The following is a 25108-nucleotide window of genomic DNA, read 5'->3' on the forward strand; positions in this document are numbered from 1 at the left end:
ATGAATTGGCAGCACAACAACTAGCGTACTAGATGTCGATAGGTCCTGACGTCTTATAACCGTTGCGTCACCGGGGATCCTCGCTACAAAGGTAGGCCGAAATAAAGTTGCGGGGGAGGGCGTCGGTTTTCTCGGTACTCTACCCGATCATCCGCGAGCGGACGCAGGCAGGCCGGTCTTCCTCTGTCCCCGTTTGTCTACCAGTCACTGGCGGGCCGTGGCGAGGTCCTCTTCGGTATGGTACCACGTGCGCCTTAAATGCGCCAAGATGGCGGAATGCGATGGCTAGCTTGTAGCTCGTACAAACGGCGTCCGCTGGACGCTGGGGTCCAACAAAAGATAGTGTTAGAATAATATATTTAAGAAATGAATTCATGCACCGTATTACCTTTGTAATTGAAATTACAGTTCACTAGAGCAGAGGTTTCGACCTTAGTGATGGAGAACACCTGGTGGTAATGAAAATAAAAAGTCACTTTAGCATTCACTTTCACGTCAATTTAGATTTTGACTACAATTATTTAAGAACTTTTAGGCTAAGATATATTTTAAATGTCAAATATGTTCACCTTGAATTATAACTTTATAAAAACTGAGATCACCGGACTAACTTCTACTCTACGACCGACTTAGATTGGAAATGACGACAATTTCAGAAGTCTTTAAATCCTTCGTCATCGTTTTGGCGGTTACTAATATATTTTTATCAGTTTTAGACGACTTCCACAGTTGACTTCTATTATGCATTTTGTTGGCCATCTATCAATAATCCGTGAATTATTTTAGTGCATCTAGCTTAATTACAAATGGTTCTTAAAACAATTATATATATTTTATTATTATTATATTTTACTTTGAAATATGAAATAGTGCGGAAAGTAGCAGACCGTTACAAATGGATCTGGTGGGTGAGAATGGGTCATCGCTCTCACCGGCAGCCTGGAGGTCGGATAGTCAAATGGTTCAAAATGGTCTCTTATATTTTAGTCTTCTTGCCCTCAGATACATTCAATCTATTCTACAAGCATTCTAAGTACTTGAAACCGTCACCCATGTGACCCATTGTCACCCCCGACGATGGTACTTTTATTTTATACATTCTACACAGTGACATTAGTGTTGGTGATTCTGGAGTTGGAGAACTCAATTGGTTCCGTGAGGATTGTACTCAATGTGATTTGCTGAAAACTTTTTGCGTCATCAAATTTAGACTAACATCTGAACAGGGCGTAACAGCCAAACATTATTCCATAGACAAACAGACGTAACAGCATGAACATTTTTCTGAAAAATCCATCGCTCAACTCCTCTACCACCATCTTGCGAGCATGATACACGAAACAAAGTTTCGTATGACATTGTCACCAGAAGGCGCTAGAGTGAGATGTCAAACTCGAAGGATTCCGACGCTAGCGCATCTAGTTGTGAAACGCTCAATCAATCAAATTCAAATTGCTCGTTAAAGTCATGGTCGATGGTTTTTTCTATAGTGTTACGTCTGTTTGTCTGTGATTATTCCTTCTGATTCTTTGTCCACATATATAGCTATATATGTGGATAAATAATCAGAAGGAATAAATTTTGGCTGTTACGCCCATTTCAAATGTTGTTCTAGAATATTGAAATAATAAAAAATAGCAAAAATCACGTGGCTCGGCCGTCAGACCCCCCCTCACCCATGTGGTTTATCGTGGTCATTTGACAAATCCCTCCCTCCCCCATGGTTTCTGGACGGCCCCTCATACTTCCAAATGAATCTCTTGATAAAACACGTAGAAACAGTGCCCGATGTTAAACCGTGCAGCACTTTCAGCTACATTTGTTCATAAAATCAAGCTTGGTTATGTTTCTTTCGTACTCGAGAACCATTCTCAGCGGCAATCAATCGAGTCTATATAGAAATAGGTTGACTGAGTCATCCTATATGTTGTTTGTGATTAATCATACGATGATAGTCGAAAATCGCAAGTTATTTCATGAAGATTAATATTGTAAGCTCTGATTTGCTCAGCTAGGGTTGGCGTAGAAAATTAATTGTATGCACATTTTGGTTTCATTTCAATTTGCTAAAGGGAAGAGTTTGTTTGGTCGAATTTCTGTATTGAACAGTATATTGCTCCTTCTTTTTAATATTGGGTGTTGTTTAAGCGTTTAGCACCCTTATCATGAAGTGGTAACACATTACAGAACCCATTCGATTTTGGCAACTCGTTTGAATTATTTATATTGCCAAAAGGGAATGTGGCCAAAACTGAATGATTTTGTTTTTCTGATATTCACCATTTCTTTACTTATTGTGACTCGAGAGCTGCTTTTTACATGTTTTTTCATCAAATGGATTTCTTCAACCTTCGTGATTTTTTCGCGAATTACAGGAACTAAGCTCATTTTAGGAAATTCTTTTCACGAGATATTTTTACGTGATTTTTTACACGCGTTTAGTATTAATCCGATTTCAGTGAATTTTGTAAGTACTGTTAGAAAGAACCATCACTAAGTATTGTTAGAAAGAACTCACTCAAATTTCAAATAAGCATAAATGAAGCTTCAGTGAACCGTCCATGTTTGTTTGCCCAAGGCGTATATGTCAAGCGATTCTTATTTACCCAGAAGCACTAGAAGAATTTTTATCAACGTTAGTTGCTTCGTACGACCTCCCTTAGCCGTGCGGTAAGATCACGCATCTACTACAAAGCTGGGCACGCATCTACGATTTCCCTGGGCATAAAAGTATCATTGATCGCATCGTGGACGCAGAAGGAGTAGCATGGGACGCACCCCATCAACTGGAGCTGAAATATATTGACAAAGCGGCATCGAATAAGTGGCTGGTGCGGGGTGAACTCTTCTCAGAAACAGAAGGATTCATGGTAGCCATCCAGGACCGGGTAATTGCGACGAAGAACTATCGGCACTATATATTGCACGAAAACGTGGAGGACCGCTGCAGGAAGTGCAATTCAGTAGGAGAGAGAATCGAGCATATTGTATCCGGGCCGGGTGTTCAGCCTTAGTTGATTCAGCCTGTCTCTGTCGTCAAAACGAAGTAGCCAAGATTGTGCATTAACAGCTTGCTTTAAAGCACAACTTGGTTGACCAGTTTGTCGCCTATACCTACTACAAATATGTGCCTGTTCCGGTTCTGAAAAATAGTTTCGTGAAGCTGTACTGGGATCGCGAGATCATAATGGATGTCCTCATTTTTGCCAATCGGCCCGATATTGTGGTCTACGACAAAAGGATGAAGCGGGTAACCTCATCGACATTGCTGTACCGCCAGACCATAATGTCAAAACAACATTCTCCAACAAGATAACGAAGTATCACAACTTGGCGGAGGAGTTGAAGCAGATGTGGCACCTGGAGGACGTGCGTATAATTCCGGTTGTAATCTCAGCAACTGGAATCGTTCCGAAATATTTTCTGAGATCCTTAGGAGAGCTGGAACTATCTCATTAAACACCATCACTAATACATCCGGTGCAAACGTTTATTATAGGATTTTAAGTCAACCGGCGAATGAGATCCACAGAGCCTAACCCCTTTGGCATTCAGATTGCCCGGGGTAGGTGAAAATTCCCAGCACGATTGCTGAGAAAGTGCCAAAACTCTATAATAATGATAATAATAAATAATAATAATATAATAATAATAAGTATAAGATTAGGTGTCACATTTTCCGTTACAGTTATCAATCAATTTTCGGTCGATTTAACCATAGCACCTAATATATAACATGCTGTCCTTAGAGTGTTCTTTATTCCCTGCATTACTTGTCAACATTTCATCATACTATTGAGCACAAATTTTGCATGCAAAAAAGGCTGATTTTTATGGTGAAATATCCTCACAACCCATTCAACATATTGTTATTTGTCTAATAACCGTACCGCAAACTGTTAAAAATGTATTGGAGATTGTTCATTTACAGTTGTCAACCTTATATCCAATATATCAATACCATTTTTTTGTTTAAATTCGAGGGTTGAAAATTTGGAATGTTGCCACAATAAAATGGAGACTACAAAAAATAATATAATTACCTACCACGGTTTCCAATTGTACAAGCAACGATAATTCCTAAATAATAAAATCCCTATACACATAGCTTGGTATTCATATAAATCAAAGATGATAATATAATATGTATTATTTAATGATAATGTACATACTATTTATATGATGGTAATCATTTACGCACACAGATTTATTCTAAATTATTGAGTACTAAATCGTCATGCTAAATGCAGATCCAACGATTTCACTTGAACAGGATGTGTGAGTCACGGTGCATTTATGAGCGTATGTAGATTATACGATGCTGATGCTACGGGATTCAATCGACGGCTAAGACTAACAATCGACACTATCGCAAATGCTAGAATTAACTAATTAAAGTACAAAAGCCGTTCATTCGGACCATTAATAATAAAAAGTAAGAATTGGATAAATCTACCAACTCAATGAACTAACGAAGTCTTATTAGAAATTGTATAGAAAGCGATGAATTATTTCAGTTCAAGTCAAGTCAAGTATGAAACACAAATATGACATGACCCATGTAGTAGTATATGTAAATGTAATATAACACTACAAAAAGATTCAACTTATAGTTAAAATATTGACATGAGAGTTGTCATCACAATAGTTTAGGCATTATATGTGATTTGTTGTGGCCAAAAAAGGGAAAATATGGACTTTGAACTGCCGGGCAGACGATTTAGTTTGAAAACAAACAGCTTTTTTTTGTATTGTTATGTCGTCAAGCAACAGAATCTGTACTTTGGACTGCTGACATTTTGTGAGGAATAGCTTTTTTGTCGACCAAGATAAAGCTTTCGATAGGTATCTTTTTATCGTGAGTAAAAAGCTTTTCGGCTTTGCATGAGCTTTTACTGGTATGCAAGAATCATAATAGCGCTTCCATTCCAATATAGTAGGCATAGTGTAGGTTCGCAAAGCTCGTGCCATAATTTTTGGCGAAGGACATTTTCCTTAATATGCCGGGTTTATGTGTCTTCTCGAATATTGGCAAGTGGAAATGTAACGGAAATTGGCAACTTGTTGAGTGCTTTTGATTCGCGAAATAGTAAATGGAATGTATAGTTGATATATATTGACAGTTTATTAGCAAAAAAAAACTAATCGATTTTTCATCAAGAACAAATAGAATTAGAATTAATCGCAAAACCGTAAGAGACCGTAAGCGTAATTCTGTTTGCTCTTGAATAATTTAACATGTCAACAGTTGATTGGTGAGATTTTCCGCATCATGTAAAATAGCATGTTATAAAGTCAGATCAGAATCATGCTTACGATGTAAGATATACTGTTATATTTAAGATATGGTTATTAAATAATCCCAGGTCGGTTGAACCATAACAACACAACAATTACATTACATGTAAATATACTTCTGGTTTCTTATGCTGCCATTAAGGCTCTATAAACCGTAATCAATCCAATAATGACGATGATTTTAATCGAATCCACACTAATACTAATGCAGTTTGCATTGCATTTTCATATTAATTTTTCACTTATCTAAACTAACAATTACTGAGGAATTGCTGGAAAAACGCTGAAAACTGCTTTTTTACGTTTTTTACACATCCACTTGATTTTTCACTTCACTCTTTTCTCACTGTTTTCTTGATTTTATCACTCCTAAAACCTATTCATTTACTGAGTTTTAAATTTTTCTTCATTCCTGACTACCAATTAATTCACTTCACGTCCAAAAACTGTAGAAAACTGCTTTCCAAATTACGAAGTGAGAGACAAATTAGACCGTATTGTGAATGTAATAAAAGGCGTAAGACTCAAATTCACTGGCACAATAAGTGAAATGGTGAGTTTAAAATTTCAGATCTACAATCATGTAGAAGCGTGATACGTGTTTATTTACAACCAAGCTCAAGTCATTTGCTCAGTTCAAAGCTATCAGATGATTTATGTGGAAAAATTTGGCTTGTCACCAAGTGATATTCTAGAATTCGCGAATTGTTCTAAAGTATAGGTCGAAAGGCCTATGTGGTAGCGACCTTCAAAAGGTTTATAGCATCTATCAGAACTCTTCCCAATAAATCCTTAGATCTCTGTAAAGATATGTTATGTTGCTGTATTCCAACACCGAAGGCCTTCCAAAACGTTCTTGAGATCAGGTCGTCAGATCTACAACCATATAGAAGCGGATACCATGCTACAATTTCGAAGATATCAGACGATTTTACGAAAATATTCTGCATGTCGCATAACGGCTTTCTAAAAGTCGCAAAATGAAGTTTAGATTGTAAGGACTACCCAAGCAACCAAAAGTTGGGATTTTACCATAATTTGTTCCTGTTTGTGGGTGACTAGGTTATCGAATTAAAAAGCTTTAAAAGTGAACGCTCCCGTGAAGTCACTTGAAGGGTTGAACAAAAGTGTAAGTTGGCAACAGAATAACAAGAGCATTATTCAGAATAAGTGTAAGAAGATCCTCTTTGCGTAACTCTATGTCAGCGGTTCTTAACCTGGGGTACATGTACCCCTGGGGGTACCTTTGCTAGCCGCAGGGGGTACCTCGAACAAAAATGCGTAATGGCGGACATTGTCTTGTACATAATATGTATAGCGATCAGGAAATCAAAGCCAATTGAAGCATGACCTCCACAATAAACAACAACAAAATGTTAAAGAATATGTTAAGCAAATGCTTCCTAACTAAAATCTAGAATTTAAAGGTTCGGAAGCCTTCGTTTGAGAGCCATGAAGGCCTTTTTTTTCGAAAAGCTCGGTTTTTTCGTTGCAAGAAGCATCTTTCTACGCTACTTCTTCTTTTTCATCGGAAGCGTTCTTACAAGCTGCTCGAAGGTGGCCTTTCAAGAGGCTTGGACGACTTATTTCAAGAGGTCTAGAAGCCTCGTTTTAAGAGGCCTTCTTTCAAGAGGCTCAGAAGGTTCCTTTCAAAAGGCTCATAAGGCTTCCTTTAGGGGCTCGTGAGACTACTTCTAAGAGCCTCCTTTCAAGAGGCCCGGAAACCTCTTTTTCAAGAGGCCAGGAAGCCTCGATTCAAGAGGCCAGGAAGCCTCCTTTCAAGAGACCCGGAAGCCTCCTTTAAAGAAGCCTGGAAGCATCCTTTCAAGAGGCCCGGAAGCCTACTTTCAAGAGGCCCGGAAACCTCCGTTCAAGAGGCCAGGAAGCATCGATTCAAGATGCCAGGAAGCCTATGTTCAAGTGGCCAGGAAGCCTTTTTTCAAGAGGCCAGGAAACCTTCATTAAAGAGGCCAGGAAACATCCTTTCAAGAGGCCAGGAAGCCTCTTTTCAAGAGTCCCGGAAATCTCCTTTCAAAATACCCAGAAACCTTCTTCAAGAGGCCCAAAAGCTTCCTTTCAAGATGCCCGGAAGCCTCGTTTTAAGGGGTCCGGCGCCTCCTATCAAGATGTTTGGAAGCCTCGTATTAAGAAGCTTGGAAGCCTCCTTTCAATAGGCTTGGAAAAAGTCTTCTTTCAAGATGCTCGGAAGGCTTCCTTCAGGAGACAAGAGGCTTCAAGAGGTTCGGAAGCTTTCTTCAAGTGACCTGGATGCCTCCTTTCAGAAGCCCGGAAGTATTTTCCATAAGGCCCGGAATCCTCGTGACCTGGCCGCCTTCTTCAAGAGGCTTTGGAGCCTTCTTTTAAGGCTCGGAAAGCTTCTTTCAAGAGGCTCGGAAGAATCTTTTCAAAAGGCACGGATGCCTCCTTCAAAGAGGATCGCATTCCTCCTTCCAAGAGGCTCGGAAAGCTCCTTTGAAGATGCTCGGAAGCTTTCTTCCAAGAGGTTCGGAAGCGTCCTTTCCAAAAGCTCAGAAACCTTATTTCAAGTGGATCGGTCACTTTCTTTCAAGTGAATCGGAAGCCTCATTTCAAGAGGCTCGGAAACCTCCTTTCAAGGGGCTCGGAAACCTTCCTTCAAGAGGCTCGGAAGCCTTCCTTCAAGAGGCGCAGAAGCCTACTTTCAATTGGTTCGGGGCTCAAAAGCCTCCAATAGTCCTGTAGGAAGCTTGATGATTAATCTTAATGTAAATTCGAAAGTTGTACGGAATAACAAACATTTCAGCCTACTTCATGGAGAGCCGTTAGGGATATACGTTGTTAGTAAACTATGGGCTATATGCCGTTAGTTTTCAGGTTCATTTTCAGTTATGCTTATTTTCTTTTACAGCAATACATAGGGGGTACCTCAATTAATGCAAAAGTTCGAAGGGGTACCTCTCATTAAAAAGGTTGAGAATCGCTGCTCTATATAATAGACTCTGAGATCCGTTATCCTACAATTCAGCGCATGCAAGACCATCCAGTATATTATTGAGTTCAGGTCATCAGATCTACAATCATGTAGAAGCGTAATGTGCGTTTCAAACTAAGCTCAGGTTATTTTTCTCAAATCAAAGATATCAAATGGTTTATGCGGATCATATGATTTCTGTGGATCTGCACATTACGACTTTACTCATAGCGTCGTTCTGGAACATGCAAAATGTTCTGATCTTTAGGTCATAGTATCAGTAAGGTCATATCATCAAAACTCTTTCAACAGTTGCTTAGATACATGACCAGATATGTGGTACCTGGTGGTGATTCTTGAATACCTGCCAGATTATGTGAGACCTGTCCTCCAGGTTAAAAAAACCGTAGGGTCATGAAATTCGTTAGGTGTTGCATCAATGTGAGGCTTGTTTTGTGAGGTGACTTATTATGTGTTTGAATGCCTCCAATCAGAGCCTAAAATATTAACTTTCATGAAGCGCATTCGATCCGACTTTTGACAACCGTGTTTTGATTATTCAAAACATAGAATGACTTACTCAGTTTACTTCTTCATAAATTCATTCAATTAATTACCACTGAGTATGGTAACTGCGTGTGAAAAAAACATAATTAGCCTATAATTAGAATATACTGACATTTGGCGCTAAAAATGACCCTCAATTGAACGACGGGATTAGATCTATGCGTGTATTTATTTAAATCATCAAACATGTGTTCAGTTTTACGATTATTTAATAATTTGTGAAATTCAAATAAATACTCACTGACCCATATTCTAAGCATATGCGGTATTTCGAAAAATGTCGTTTCAGGTGGTTCGAAACGAAATTCCGCGGAATTTCGCGGAATTTGAGCTTGGCGAAATCTGATTTCTTGATTTCGTTTCGTTTCGTAAAATTGCAAAAAATTCGCTAGCAAAAACTAGCTTTTAACGAAATTTTACGGAATTCCGCGGAATTTCGAAACAAATTTAAACTTAAACCATACTTTATATTATCAATAATTTTGGCTGGGCCGCTGAACTAAATCTCGCTTAACTTTTCAAAAGGACCTAAGTAACATTTTTTTCATGAATTAATTTGAATACTGCAATCGATAGCTTTCATATTGTTCTGTTGGTTGTGCTATTCAAACTAATTCATGAAAAAAATGTGACTTAGGTCCTTTTGAAAAGTTAAGCGAGAAATCATAAAAGTTTTCAAAGCTTTAGGTTATGCTAATTGTTCTATTAACGCTTACTACCTACATAACCCCCATTCTGAGTCGACAAATACGTTTTAGTTTTCTTCTATAAAACGTCTTCAGTATTTCCAAGATTCAAATTTAGATGTTGTGATATTTTTTTGACTATTTGCATTTGCATTTGGTCTCTTAAAACAATGAATGTTAAACTAATTTTCCTCTCCTAATCCTAAATTAACTGTAAAGACGTGACCAGCATCGTTATTGGTCATATATTGGGAACTGCGAAGCAAGTATACAATAAGAATAACTTTTTTGTATCCCAAGAAGATTATTTATTTAGTGAGCTGTGCATATTTGCTGTTTCTCGACGAATCATGATTAGCAATTACGATGTGTACTGCACAGTTAACCAAACTAAGCTCTTCTTTGACTATTTGCACAATATGTGAGGAGCATTGCAGAGTTGTGGGCATTTCTAGATCTTCGCATGGAATTTGTAAAAAAAAATCCAGAACGGGTTGAAAGATCATTAAAATTGCTGAAAGTTCTTTACTTATGATTGCTTTCAGTTCATACTGATCTAGGCAGCTGTTCTCATATGCACAAACACATATACAAGGACACACATACAATAACTCAGTTCGTCGAGCTGATTGTATATACGACTATGAGTCTGTAAAATACAATCTGAAATACATATCTTTGTGCATTTTACAAAGGTGCACAGGATTCTTCTAGTGAGCAAATGTATGCTATATATGTAATCGTTCAGTAGATCGAGAAGTCCGTCTGTCTTCAATTATAATATGTCTGCCGCCAGAATCACAAGAGTCAGCACCGTCAAGGACCTTGGCGGCCAGCTAGATTCCAGGCTCAACTTCAATATGCACATAACTATAACCACCACCAAGGCGTATGCAATGCTTGGATTTATAAAACGAAATGCTCAGAAGTTTTTCATTTGTCATTTCTGGCTAGCAGGAGAACCCTCTTCCAACGGTTATTTCTGTTCGATATCCTGATCCACAACATTGACTGTCCGACGCTGCTATCATCATCAACGTTCCTGCGATACAGATTTCCTACGTCTTCCAGCTCACCACAAAATAACCCGCTTGATATTTGTTGTCGACGTTTTAATGAAGTGTATGTTTATTTTGATTATAATATGACCAAGTGTGTGTATAATTAAAGTAGTATAATTGGCTAGTAGTATCTGTCTGTACGATTAGTTCGAAGACAAGTAAATAAATAAACAAAATGAGTAGACGAAGAATCAGAAGGAATAAATTTTGGCTATTACGCCCTTTTCAAATGTTGGTCTAATAATGACAATTCTTTATCTGCGTATACGCCTGGCAGATGTGGATACATAATTGAGTATCCCACTAAATAACAAATAAAATCTATGCTATTTCGTTTCGTTTCGTTACGAAAAAGTGTGTTATCGCATACCCTTACCATATTCATTCTGAAAATTGACGTTTCAGAGCCGAATATGTTTACAATTGAAATGACGAAGAAGGCCGATGGGCTTTATAAAAAATAATCGAATATTTGAAGCTCTGCCTCCAATATTAACCAAAATATTATTGAGTTCAGGTTATCATATCATCAGTAGATCTAATGACCTAAACTAAAGGATTGTTTGGATGGCCTCTATGTATTAAAATGAAGCAAGTAGCATGTGCAAGATAAGTATCACATATCTTGTCAGGCATTTAAGAATGTGTTGGGAAGTGTTATGATTGATAGCGAGACCATTTTGGAGGTCTTGAGACCTAAAGTTTAGTACGTTTCGCAAATTGTAAAATAACGCCACTATCAGGCCCGCAATTTTTTTTTCAAAAGAATCATTTGGTATCTTTGGTCTAATCAGGATAACCTGAGCTAGTTTTGAGTCTTACGCTTCCACTTGATTGTAGGTCTGATGACCTGAGCTAATGAATGTTTTGGATTGCCTTCGGTATATTGAAATGCGGAAAATTTGTTTCATCTTGACAGAGATCTAGGGAACTGTTGGGAAGATTTTTGATAGAAGACATGCGCTTTTTCTTGATAGATCTTGCGACCTAAACTTGAAAATGTCTTGCGACTTCCAGAATGTCAGTATCGTCTGATATCTTTGAACTCAGCACGAGCTGAGTTTAGTTTGAAACCCCTCTTCTCCTTCAATGGCTCTACATTCCAAGTAGAACTTGGTCTGCTTTTCAACTTAGTATTCTATTAGCATTTCCTCAGTTTTAAATTGAAAGCTTTTCTATGCCCGGCATTGCATGAGTGAGTATATATCTTGTGTGGCAAGTTGCCAACCCAAAAACATCCTAGATCGGGACGAGAATCGAACTCGCCTCGAGCAGCAGGCATGTCGCAGTAAAGTTTTTGCAACCTGATTTAGTAACATTTGAGTTGTTGCAACCAAATCGGTCTGGATTGTGCTGCTAGGCTGCCGTAATCTGAAAAAGTGACGTATGCGCCATTTTACAACATACTTGTTTTCCATTTTTCTGTTAAAGAGTACGATGAGTACTACTCGTTAACACCATTTTTGGAAAATAGCGTATACGTCACTTTGTCAGATTACGGCAGTAGGGGCCATCTCTGGATTGGCCATCCTACCCCTTGGTTCGCAAAGCTACGGGAGACCCAGTTTGAAACACAACATATGCTTTTCCATGACTGTAGATCTTTTGCGAGAACGTGGATGGGTGAGTTAAATGCAGCAAGATTGGTGTCGCATATCATGTCTGGTATCTTAGCATCTGTTGGAAAGAGTGTTAATAGATGTCGAAAGCATTTTTGAAGTCCTCACTGCATATGCCTTGTGACATACACTTTAAGAATTTTTCGTGAATTCCAAAATGTCACTATGAGAAACAGTGCTAGAAATGCCATCCGCATATCACAAATTGTTCAACACTTTTTTCATAAGCTAAATTTGTTCCATATTTTTTATGTACTCATAATGTTTGAATAGTCTTATATTTTCGGCTAAAGGTACATTGCTGTAAATATAACATCTGAAGCTTGAGAACGAAAACTCTCCAAAATGTCACGTGTCATTTGACATAATTTCATTTGAATGACATTTTGTCTCCCAAGTCTCCGGCCCACCGCAGTCGTCCGATTTTCGCGGTGTGAACGATGGATGGTTCTCCCAACAGCTGATGCAACTCGTGGTTCATTCGCCTCCTCCACGTACCGTCCGCCATCTGCACCCCACCATAGATGGTACGCAGCAATTTCCTTTCGAAAACTCCAAGTGCGCGTTGGTCCTCCACGAGCATCGTCCAGGTCTCGTGTCCGTAGAGGACTACCGGTCTAATGAGCGTTTTGTAGATTGTCAGTTTGGTACGGCGGCGAACTCTATTCGATCGGAGCGACTTGCGGAGTCCAAAGTACGTACGATTTTCAACCACTATGCGTCTCCGAATTTCTCTGCTGGTATCATTTTCGGCAGTCACCAGTGAGCCCAAGTACACAAATTCTTCTACCACCTCGATTTCGTCACCACCGATGCAAACTCGCGGTGGGTGGCTCACATTGTCTTCTCTTGAACCTCTTCCTATCATGTACTTCGTCTTCGACGTGTTGATGACTGGTCCGATCCGCTTAGCTTCCCTCTTCAGTCTGATGTAGGCTTCCTCCATCTTCTCAATGTTACGTGCCATAATATCTATGTCGTCGGCGAAGCCAAATAGCTGGACGGACTTATTGAAAATTGTACCACTTGTGTTAATCCCTGCTCTTCGTATTACCCCTTCCAAAGCGATGTTGAATAGCAGGCACGAAAGACCATCACCTTGCCGTAACCCTCTGCGGGTTTCGAAGGGACTCGAGAATGCCCCTGAAACTCGAACTACGCACATCACCCGATTCATCGTCGCTTCGATCAACCGAGTCAGTTTATCCGGAAATCCGTGTTCGTGCATTAGTCGCCATAGCTGGTCCCGATCGATTGAATCATATCCGGCTTTGAAGTCGATGAATAGATGATGTGTGGGCACGTTGTATTCGCGGCATTTCTGCAGTACTTGGCGAATGGCGAACACCTGGTCCGTGGTGGAGCGTTCGCCCATAAAACCCGCCTGGTACTGCCCCACGAACTCCCTTGCAGTTGGTGCTAGTCGACAGCATCAAATTTGGGAGAGTACCTTGTAGGCGGCGTTCAGCAATGTGATTGCGCGGTAGTTGCTACAAGTTGCTACACCTTATCGCCCTTTTTGTAGATGGGACACACGACACCTTCCATCCACTCCTGCGGCAAAACTTCCTCATCCCAAATCTTGGTAATGACCCAGTGCAGCGCTCTAGCCAGTGCCTCACCACCGTGTTTAAATAGCTCTCCTGGTAGTTGGTCAACCCCAAATGGAAACGTTCAAACTCACTTCTGCTTGATATTTGAAGGAATTTGGCTATAATAGCAAAAATAACGAAAAAGAACATTTTTCAATTTTATGAACGCGGGGAGGTACCAAGGTCAAAAGAAAGCCCTACTAATCCCCTTTGAGAAATGCCCTAGGTCATGAAAATCGGTCAGCGCATTACTGAGAACGAGCACTTTGAACGAAGTGAGTGTTGTCTCGGCCTTTTACGGATTAATTAATTAGCTCTCTAGCTTTCTTGGTTGTTAATAAACCCTAGGGGCTTTGATGTTTTCAGTCGGTCCAAACCTCTCGTGGACTTTCTGGAGATCTGGAGTTGGATTGCATATGTCCTATTCACATGTTCCCATACTACCCTCGTTATCTGCCAAATCGCCATTGAGGTGCTCTTCCTCAACAATTTTGCATCTGTGTCAACGATCCGCTTTTACAAGTGCCAGTCATGGCCATTCAACAACTCAATACAGGCAGCAACCCATTGATCTTTTTATTTTAATGCAAAAATTTCGCCACCTTACATGCGAAGAGTATACGGAGAAAAAAAAAGACAATAAAACAACTCATTCCGTAAATCGGCTCAATTGGTGTGTAATCACCATCATCTATTGAAGTGGTCATAATCTCGGTGAGTCGGTCAAATTGTTTAATAAGACCGCACGGAGCGCTACTCGCGGTATGAAGGTACGTGAGGCGATCGTCAGGTTGTTTGATTCATGTCTTTACCTCTTTCGATGCTGCTGTAGGGAGGAGTCCCATTCAATGGGACGTTAGAATAGTCACAGATCGTTCACATCTACTACTGGAATCTGTATTTCAAGAAGATTGATCTTGGATAGGTGTAGTACTATGGAGTAAGTAATAGCATATATTTCAGTGATGAAACATCAGAATAATAAATTCCATTTCGCAATCCTTCATAGATTTCGAATCATTACGTTGAACGAGTAAAATTTAGCCCAATGGCCTAGGCAATATGAACGTTCTGTAAATATGCACAAATCTTATGAACGGAATATTAATTTAAATCTAAAATAAATGAAGGGGCCCCGCTTTAATTTTAAAATTCGTTGGGTAAGCAGATTTTCAGTCCGTCTGAAAAAACCCATTGCATGAATTTATTGGAATTAACGAGTAAAATGTTGTTTACTACCAAATTTAATTCGAATTCACATAATTTGAATACATAGGTAGTCGTTTTTTTAAATGTGCTCAACTTGTGCATTGATGAGCTGTTTCTCTTTATAGTTTCGCATACCAATGACAAAAGTTCTGCAAAAATGTTCATGTTTCTTCATCTAACAGTTGACTGTTTTCCTCTATGTAAAATTATGGCAATTAGAGGTGATCACCTCTATTGGCCACCCCTCGTACCCCATGCAGTTCAGATTCATCAATATCGAAGCGGGGAAATATCAGACAACGATGCGGCGGCAATTCATTCATGCTTCAATTCGTACGTACAGATTGAGGCAAATTGATTGAAAGGTGTTTATGAAGGCAAACGATACAATTGGGAGCGGGGTGTGTCTATCGTTTCTGGATGCGATTCAGTTAAATTCGTAGAGTAGTGACATTACTTAAGATTTGCCCATCGTTTCAGTTTAGGCCAACGATAGGACAATACATGCAACGACTGCACATTGAAATCCAATAGGTCGACAATATTTTCTTTCTTGCTTTTATTTCCAAGCGGTTTGCTTAACCTACTTATGGCTGACTTCGAGAGATCAGTGCAAGTCATGACGAGAGGTCAACAAATGTCAGAGCCAGCTGTGCCTGCTTACGGGTACTAGCGCTAGCGGTTGCAATAGTCTTTTGCAGGCAGATCATTGACGTGGGTCTGCAGAGTAAAATCTTGATGTTGCAGTTACTATGCACCTATACCAAAAGTAGATTTTATTGAGTTCAGGCGAAACTTGACAACTAGGTATCTTGTCAGTTACCATCAAGTATTTATATGTAGGTACGTATGTAATCTAGCATGATTTTTATTGATTTGTCAGATGTCCGAATTTGAAGTTTCGACTGATCTGGCAAAAGTTTAGTTTATGAGTGATAATCACTTTTATAGAAGCTTCTTTGATTGACAAGCTTGCCGGAATCCAAAATTAAATACATTCGCGTTTTGAAGGCACACTCAATAAGAAAGCAACGAACAACTGTCATTTTCATTATTCCAGCTTTGCTGCGTCGCACATAGGAGTACGTAGTGTAAAAGCGTGGCCAAAACTATGTCAATCATTTGTCTTCTTTAAATGCATACAATAAGCAGTGAAGCGTATTCTTTTTTGTCTTTGTGCTATTTGTATTGATGTAGCAGTGATATATGACCACTGGCGGGGTCAGTTATTGTTATTTGATAGAGCACCACTTGGCACAAGTACGCTGCCTTTGAGAACTACAGCGTGCTTGCGACGAGGGGTGCCTACCTCTGAGTATGATTTTTATGATAATCTCTTTTCCGGAAAGATGTACTTTGTTTATTCAATTCGACTATGTAAACTTATCATCGGATAATGTTAAAGTCCCTGGATAATGCATCGATATTACACTGGAGCAAATCAAATAAATTCTAGGTGCAAATCAACCGCTTAATAACTTTTTACATCCGAAAAATGCGTATGCTTTTTATGGATCGTTTATTAAAGTCTAACTCTTCTGGAAGCAATCATTTATGTGAACTTAGTCGCTCAAAATCATAAATACTTAAATTAAATATTTAGAAAAATCTAACTTTTTCTATCAATCTTCACTAAATTCAAATCAAAACAAGTCACGATTGCGTGAGGATGCGTGAAATGTTTTTCGTGGAGCTTATTAAGAAAACTTCAATCTTTTCGACACTGACAATTTTGTTGCTTGATCGGGTTTGGAACCCAATCAAAAGTTTTGTTTTGTAAATCATATTTTTGTAAAAAAAAGGTAGAAAAAAGCTACCAATTAATATTATCATTAAGGATCACCTGAAAACAATTTTAGATCAAATCATGCTTGAAAACATTTTACATATCCTCATTATTAGTACTTATATTGATTTTCATCTTGAAAATCATTAAAAATCCAGAAAAACACGATAAAACGTGAACTTTTTTTTTATGGACAATTGCGATTAAATTGGCATGTAAATTATGGTGAAGTTTTGGCAGCCAGCATTGCTTACAATCAACCAAGATTGTTCCAAAGTTCCCATGGCAAGTTAGTATTACTATTTGATAGTACAAAAACGAAAAATAATTTGGGAATATCTAAAAAAAATGTTTTTGACTTTTGGCCAGGATTTGGGCTGAAATACTCCTCAGTGCGTCGCAGCATGCATGAAAAAATAAAAATGTGCATTGCTTCCGTTTTGAATGTTGTGCCCTTGAAAATGCATGTGTCTTCTTCTTCTTCTTCATTGGCATTACATCCCCACACTGGGACATTGCCGCCTCGCAGCTTAGTGTTCATTAAGCACTTCCGCAGTTATTAACTGCGAGGTTTCTAAGCCAGGATACCATTTCTGCATTCGTATATCATGAGGCTAACACTATGATATTTGTATGCCCAGGGTAGTCGAGACAATTTCCAATCCGAAAATTGCCTAGACCGGGCACCGGGAATCGAACCCAGCCACCCTCAGCATGGTCTTGCTTTGTAGCCGCGCATCTTACCGCACGGCTAAGGAGGGCCCCAAATGCATGTGTGCTTAGTTTTATATTTCGGGAGGCTTGTCCTTAAAATTTAAGGCAACGGTCTATTTGAAATTATATGATATATGGAAGTAAGCTTTTTTCATCTTTATAAGGAGACTTTCAACCCCAGGTGGGCTCGTCTCCGGTGGAAGTAAGCTTTTAATGAGCCTTATAACAAATATATGGATACATTAATACAAATAAGTGGAGATAACAACTACATTAATTTGAAAATAATATTTTTTTCCTGCTTTCCTGCGAGTCTATTCCAAAAAAAAATCCAACCTCAATTATTGATTAAACCATTTGTTGACACCTGTCAACAAGAAGAAGGCAACAAGAGTATTCCGATTCCCTAACGGCGTTTATTGAAAACGGTTAAAAAATTCCTAAAAATATATATATACATTTTAGGCTTGGCATGTCATTAGCGTTCATTTCAACTTACGTTTAGTTCTCTATTGCCATTCAAATTCAAAGGTGTTCTGTACGTTTGTATATTACTACAAGAACCTAGAAACAGCATTTGTAAGAATATGGTACACTAATGTTTATAAATTCACCTACTCAATGTAATTCAGCAGACCGTAGTCTTGTTTCTATTTCTATCAGAATTCAAGGTTATATTATGCTACTGTGTCGAACTATCTGTAGATAAGTATAAAAAAACTCATTTAGTTTTAATTCATTTGAAACTAGTAGCTTGAAACTGATACCTTAAAGTTAGATTTTCATTTAATACTAATATTCAGCTTAAGAAAATCACTAATTTTAAGAAAATTTTGCATGTCACTTTCACTCGCTTGTATCGCACGTTTTCTCTCCTCTTTGTCATTCTACTTGGCATCCTTCTGGTTCGAACTTCGAAAGAGAACCATGATTCGATCGTATGAGAGCGCCCTAGTGAGTTGCGCCGACCGAGGGGTCGTGACAATCCCCCCCGGGTAAGCCAGAAACCTGGCCTACCTGTTCTTCGCGACGAACATCTAGTACAGCGATCTTCGTTGCAGGGCGCTCGTAGATGCCGGTCGAAGTTTGAATTACAGCTGACCTTACTTGATTGTCCTTTCCGCGTTTTACTCCGATAACACGACCCTTAGGCCAGCAGTTACGAGGAAGTGCTGGATCTACTATCAACACTATATCGTTTTCCTCTATCGCCTTTACGTTGTTGAACCACTTAGTTCTCCTGGTTATATCTGGTAAATAGTCACGCAACCATTGTTGCCAAAATATGTTGGCTTCTACCTGTGACGCTCGCCAAGCTCGCCGTAATACTACTTCGCCATCACTCAAGCCAATAGCAGGTTTAAGACCACTAGATGAGCCCAAAATAAAGTGGTTGGGTGTTAGGACAGGTGCCTCTGGATCATCAATCGGAACGTGTGTCAAGGGACGAGAATTGACTACATTTTCGATTTTTATTAGACAATTTCGTAACATTTCATCAGTTGGACATCGTGGTAGTTTCATCCGTTGCAGATTTTTCTTCACTGTTTGCACGAGCCTCTCCCAGGCTCCTCTCATGTGTGGAGATGCTGGTGGTAGGAACTTCCACTCCGTTTGTTGGCTGATTATCTCCTGCATAATCTTTTCTTGGTCCAGTTCCTTGATAGCTTCCGCTAATTCTTTGTTTGCCGCTATAAAACTTGTGCCTCTATCGCTAATGATTTGAATAGGCACCCCCCGTCTTGCCATGAAATTCCTCAGTGCCATTATACATGAATCTGCGTTTAACGAGTGTGCGATTTCTAGGTGTATTGCCTTCACAGTCAAACACGTTATTAATACTCCCCAACGCTTCTCATGCCTTCGACCCACCAGCACATTGAACGGTCCGAAATAGTCAATACCAATATATGTAAAAGGTCTTGCGAATGCCGCCAACCTAGCATTTGGTAAGTCTGCCATTGGAGGAGGATTTGGAGAAGCCCGTTGATTCTTGCATACCTGGCAGTTTACTCTGATTTTCTTATACAATCCTCGCAATTTCGGAATTCGGAATGTTTGGCGAAGCTCGTTAAGGACGGTTTCGTGATTTTGATGATGATATCGCTGGTGATAGTCTTCTATTATTAGCTTTGTGATGTAGTGATCTTTTGGAAGGATAATCGGATTTTGAGCATCTGTTGTCGCATGATCACATGCTCCGATCCTGCCGTGCATTCTCATTACAAAGTTCTTATCAAGAAAAGGGTTTAAGTTGAATATGGGACTGGTTTTTGGAACATTTTTTCCTCCTGATTCTGTTTGTGCAAGTAGACATATTTCATCCGAATACGAAGTGTTTTGCGCTTGTCTGAATAATAGGATCGATGCTTGTTGCAAATCTTCAGAAAAGAGGGGTCCTGTTTTCGGCTTGCCTCTTTTAACTTTACTCCGTAGAATAGTAACAAATCTGATAACTGTTGCCGCTGTTCGTAACAGACGTTTCCAAGATGAGAATCGTTCCACGTGAAAAAGTGATTCCATTGCTATTCCGTGATACAGCAGACTTGCCCGAAGTTCTTCTTTGGTACCGTCAGAAATTAATGGCTCCAAAGGCCAAGTGTCGCTCGACTGCCACAAAAACTCAGGTCCTCTAAACCATCGACTGCTGCAGTTGAGATTTGGATTTCGCGACCACTTTGTCGCTTCATCAGCAACGTTATTCCTCGAGCTGATCCACTTCCAATTGCGTATTTCAGTGGTTTCTAATATCTCGCTTACTCGCCAGCCTACGAATGGCGAATACCTGCGGTGGTCTGATCGCAGCCAGCACAGTACGTCGCGAGCATCGGTCCAATAGAAATGTTGGTGGATTTGGAAAGATAATGCTTTAGATATTGTATTGGCCAGCCTTGCACCGATGACAGCACTCTGCAGCTCCAATCTTGGTATGGAAACAAATTTCAGTGGGGCTACACGTGATTTCGCTCCGACTATAGAGCATTCAACAACACTCCCTTGTTGAAATCGGAGATACACCACTGCAGCGTATCCCAGCTCGCTGGCATCTACAAAGGTGTGCATCTGAATAAGAGTATTTGGACCTATTACGGTCAATGAACGGTAACATCGAGGGATGCTGACGTCTTCCACTTTTGGGAGAATACGTAACCATAATTCCCACTTATCTTGTAAATTGTCGGGAATTTCATCATCCCAGTCGATGGAAGCACGCCAAATTTCTTGGATGAGAACTTTGAGGAAGATGAGCAGGTTTGATAACAAACCAAGAGGATCGAATATAGACATTAGCGTGCGCAGAACTTCTCTTTTTGTAGGTTTACGCTCGCCCGCCAGCAGTTCAGCAGCATGTTTAGATGATAGCTTGTAGGTGAAGTTGTCCGACTTTGTGCACCACCACATCCCAAGCACTTTTTCTGTGCCCAATTCTGAACCGACATTCAGACTCTTCAAGCCTGCTTCCCTTTGATTAAGCGTGTGGAGAACGGTTGACGAGTTAGACAACCAATTACGGATTTCAAACCCTGCTTGAGCGTGAATAAACCGAACCTCTTTCGCGAGCTGTATGGCTTCTTCCTCTGTTTCCACGCTATCCAGCATATCATCAACATAATGTCTGTTTACAATAGATTCTACTGCTCTAGGATGTTTTGCCGCATGTTTCTCCGCATTCATGTTCTTTATATATTGCGCACAGCTTGGTGAACAACAAGCTCCGAAGGTCATCACTTGGGTGACGAAGGTGCTGGGCAATTCATCCGTTTGATTTTCTTTCCACAAAATCAGCTGGCAGTATTGGTCCTTTTTTGCAATCAACACCTGCAAAAACATCTCTCTGATATCTCCGCTGATTCCTACTTTATTTTCTCGGAACTTATATAAAACTTCGTTCAAAGGGACGACTTGATCGGGCCCCTTCATCAACATAGAGTTCAGAGATATACCATTTGTTTTTGCAGCCCAATCCCACACGATACGTGTCTTTCCCGGTTTGTTTGGGTTGAATACCGGAAACATGGGAATGTACCACACACGTTGCTTTTTTATATCATTTTCTTCACCTTCAGTTAGCTTCCTTATATATCCCATTCGTTGAAAGTTGTCTATCTTAGCTCGTACCTCAGCAGCTAATTCGGGATCTTTTCGCATTCTAGTTTCTAGGCAGTGATAACGCTTTAGTGCAACAGGTTTACTGTTCGGCAAACGGAAATCATCATATTTCCAAAGAAGCGGTGTTTCGTAATGCCCGGTGTTTGTCTGGGTTATCGTTGACAAAATCTGCAGCGCTCTCTCGTTATCCTTTGATAATAATGGCTTTTCGGGTTTCAAAATATCTAGTCCCTCCAATGAGAAGTACTCCCGCATCGCTTGGCCTAAATTGTAGGAAGAGTCTCCATTACAGGAGCATGTATCTATACTGTGGTATCCGAGAAACGCATCATTTTCCTCTGATCCTCCATGAATCACCCATCCTAGTCGTGTTTTCGATGCAATAGGCTCATACATCTGTCCCTCTCTTCCTTTAATAGAATAACTAAGATTCGCGTTGTTTATGCCTATAAGAAGGCGTGGCTGCACATCCTGGTATGAGGCAATAGGAATTCCACGTAAATGTTGATATTTCTCCTCTAATTCTTGCATGTTGACTGTTTGATGGAAAAGTTCCAGACTTGATACCGTGTGAACTCCTCGAATGGTGCAGATCTTATGATTCTCCTCATTGCCTGAAATTTGCAAGGAGATGTTCCTTGATTCATTTTCCATCCGACATTTATTCGCTGTCCATTTGAGACACAAAGGCTCGTGCCGTCCTTCGATGTTGAGCTCGGTCGCCAGCGCAGCGTCAATGAACGAAAGGGAGGATCCATCGTCAAGGAAAGCGAACGTATTCAAACGCTTCTCCGGTCCGTATAATATCACAGGAACAACGCGAAATAGCACCTTATTAGTGGCCTTATGATGGATGTTGCATTCGCTTTCGGTTATATTTGGATTCACTCCTGTCATGTTCGCACAATCAGATTCGTTCATGGTGCTAGGTTCCATTATAACATCCCGTTGGCTGTTGTGTAGGAGACGATGGTGTTTGAACTCACACCCATTTTTTCCGCATATTTGCTGAGACCTGCATGGTCCATTGTGCTTTTTCAGGCATTTCCTACATAGCCCTAATTCCTTGAGAGTAGCCCATTTTGAATTGTAGCTAAGTTCTACGAAACTTCTACATTTTTCGACGCTGGTGCAACTTCCCTTGCACACCGAACAGGAAATGTGTGATTGTTTGTGCGGAACTGGAATCGATGGTTGAGACAACTGTATTTCGTCAATATCTTCCGAATGAGTGTTTACGAAAACCGGGTTGTTTTTAGAAGTTCGGTAACTTTTTGTTTCGCTTGGCAGAGCAGCTAGCGGGCAAATTGTCTCTGCGAATTCATACAGCCAAACAGAAAACGTGGAAAGATTAGTGCACGGTACGTTCCGCCTGTGTCTTGCCCAATCGAATTTGATAGATGATGGAAGTTTGTCTACCAATTCACGTAGTAGGGCTACGTTATATGTGTATTCATCTAACTGGCAAGCTTCAATGGTCGCGCACAAATTTTGCACAGCTAGCGCATACTCGATAATTGTATCCAGTTTATCGATTTTAGGTGCGGGAGTAGAGCTGATTTTGCCATCAAATTGTGTATGATGACCTCTGGATTGCCGAATCGCATTTTTAGTGTCGAGATGATTTGAGAAACATTAGAAGGATGCATCAGCAAACATTTTACTGCTTCGTGTGCCTTACCCTTAAGGCATTTCTGTAGACGCACCAGATTCTCCTCCGGTGTGTATCCGCACATGTTGGTGGTGGTCATGAAAGAAGACAAAAACAAAGGCCACTCCTCGGGTGTTCCACTGAATGCCGGAAGTTCTCGTGATACAGCTTGACGTGCTACAACTTGACTGTGTGTTAAATTGTTGGCAGAATCTTCTGCCATATGAGCTGATGAATCCTCTTCGCGAATCCTTAACCGTCTAAACTCCGGAACAATTGGTCGATTCAATCGGATGGATGGTTCAGTTTGATAGATATTGTTGATAGTTCTTGGATTATGTTGTGTGATACTGCGTTGTCTTGAGATGGTCGGGTTTGCTATGGCGGGTTCTGCCGGATGTTTTACAGCTACTTGGTCAATGTTCCTCTCGTCGTTTATCCAGTTGTTTATCCTTTCGCCAGCTTCTTCTTCTTCTTCGAGGTCAGCCACTGACGATGTTTCACTGGCAATTTCCATCAGTAGATTGTATCGCTCATTTGTAGTGGATTGTTAGAAATTTGTCTACTTAATGGCAAAGCAGCGGGTATTATGGTACTGGACGCAAGGGGTACATTAATCGATGAAATTGGCTGGTGGATACTTGTTGATACTGTTACACACTGGCTTGACGTTACGGGAAACATATTAAGGTGACTTGCGGTGGCACTCCAATCTTTCTGTAGTTGTACCATAAAAATCATCAACTCAATAATAGTAGTCGTGATAAACATGACACAGACAAACTTGAGGCAGACAAAAATAAACCCTTTTTTGTTAACATCCGATCACCGTAAACATTGCATTAATAGTGCTGTCCAATGAGCAGCTCGAAGTAACTCGAAGTTGTTCCTGTCACGCTCATGCCCGTTTGTTGACAAAAAAGAACGAGCAGGACGGGAACAACTTCGAGCTACTTCGAGCTGCTCATTGGACAGCACTAATGTGATCGATTTCAGTCTGTGTTGCACTCAGAATTACTCAATACGGTTTAACTATGTCATAAACTATCGAAATGTGTTCGAAAATCAACAGATTTGCTTTGATTTACGTTGATATTTATGTGTTATGTTTTCATTATGCTAGCTGTTTATGTTCACATCTTGCGACATTGTTGCCAGCTCTTCAAACACACAAATATCATAATTTTAATTTACTGCGTTTTCTCTTTCATTTTTCAAGACGTTCCAAAGTAGAATAATAATGATATAATTACGACATTAGTAGATAACAGGTTGGAAGGAGATTTATTATTTTTTCGATATTTTACATACTTTCACTATGATTTCACAGCATTTTATGTTGACAGCACTGGCTGCTGCGATAGGGAATGATCAATGACTGCTTGTATACGACGCTGCCGACGACGAGCAACCGACGACGTCGTTGGCATGGGCGGTGGGAAGAGAAAATGTTTTCACTTGGTTTTATTTTCATTGAATAGACGCCAAATGTGCACTAAATGATTCGATTATTTTGTCAATAAGTAGGTTTAGGTTCTAACTTAGTTCTGATACTTTTTCTTGTGAAAGGATAATCAGGTGTAACAGAAATAAGCTGCTTAGTGCTAATCGGAGTGAGAAGGTGGGTAATTGTAAGATTGTGTTGGTGAGCCGCAAGGTAGCCATTCTGAATGACACCGTAAGAGGCGATGATGTTTGCAGCGTACGGGTTTGCACAAATGTAGTAGGTGGCATGAGTGTATTCATATTCGATGTACAGGGAATACCACCAACTGCACTAAATGGGATAAACGTGTGAGGGACAAGATTGGCACTGAGGGGTGGAAACATAATGTTTGATGGGACATGCTCTAACACAGATTCGT

The 25108-nt window shown here is 40.0% G+C and overlaps 1 protein-coding gene across 1 annotated transcript; it reads right to left on the reverse strand.

The window, feature by feature from the left end:
• Nucleotides 1-139: 139 nt before the first annotated feature.
• Nucleotides 140-23760, reverse strand: LOC134206495 (uncharacterized). The gene is made up of 3 exons (XM_062682223.1): nucleotides 23274-23760; nucleotides 18500-22905; nucleotides 140-322 (listed from the first exon to the last, which is right to left on the reverse strand). Exons 1-3 carry the CDS (start codon nucleotides 23758-23760, stop codon nucleotides 140-142), a joined length of 5076 nt encoding a protein of 1691 aa, XP_062538207.1.
• Between the last annotated feature and the right edge of the window lie 1348 nt (nucleotides 23761-25108).

Source organism: Armigeres subalbatus, chromosome 1 (genome assembly GCF_024139115.2).
Source record: "Armigeres subalbatus isolate Guangzhou_Male chromosome 1, GZ_Asu_2, whole genome shotgun sequence".
NCBI lineage: Eukaryota > Metazoa > Arthropoda > Insecta > Diptera > Culicidae > Armigeres > Armigeres subalbatus.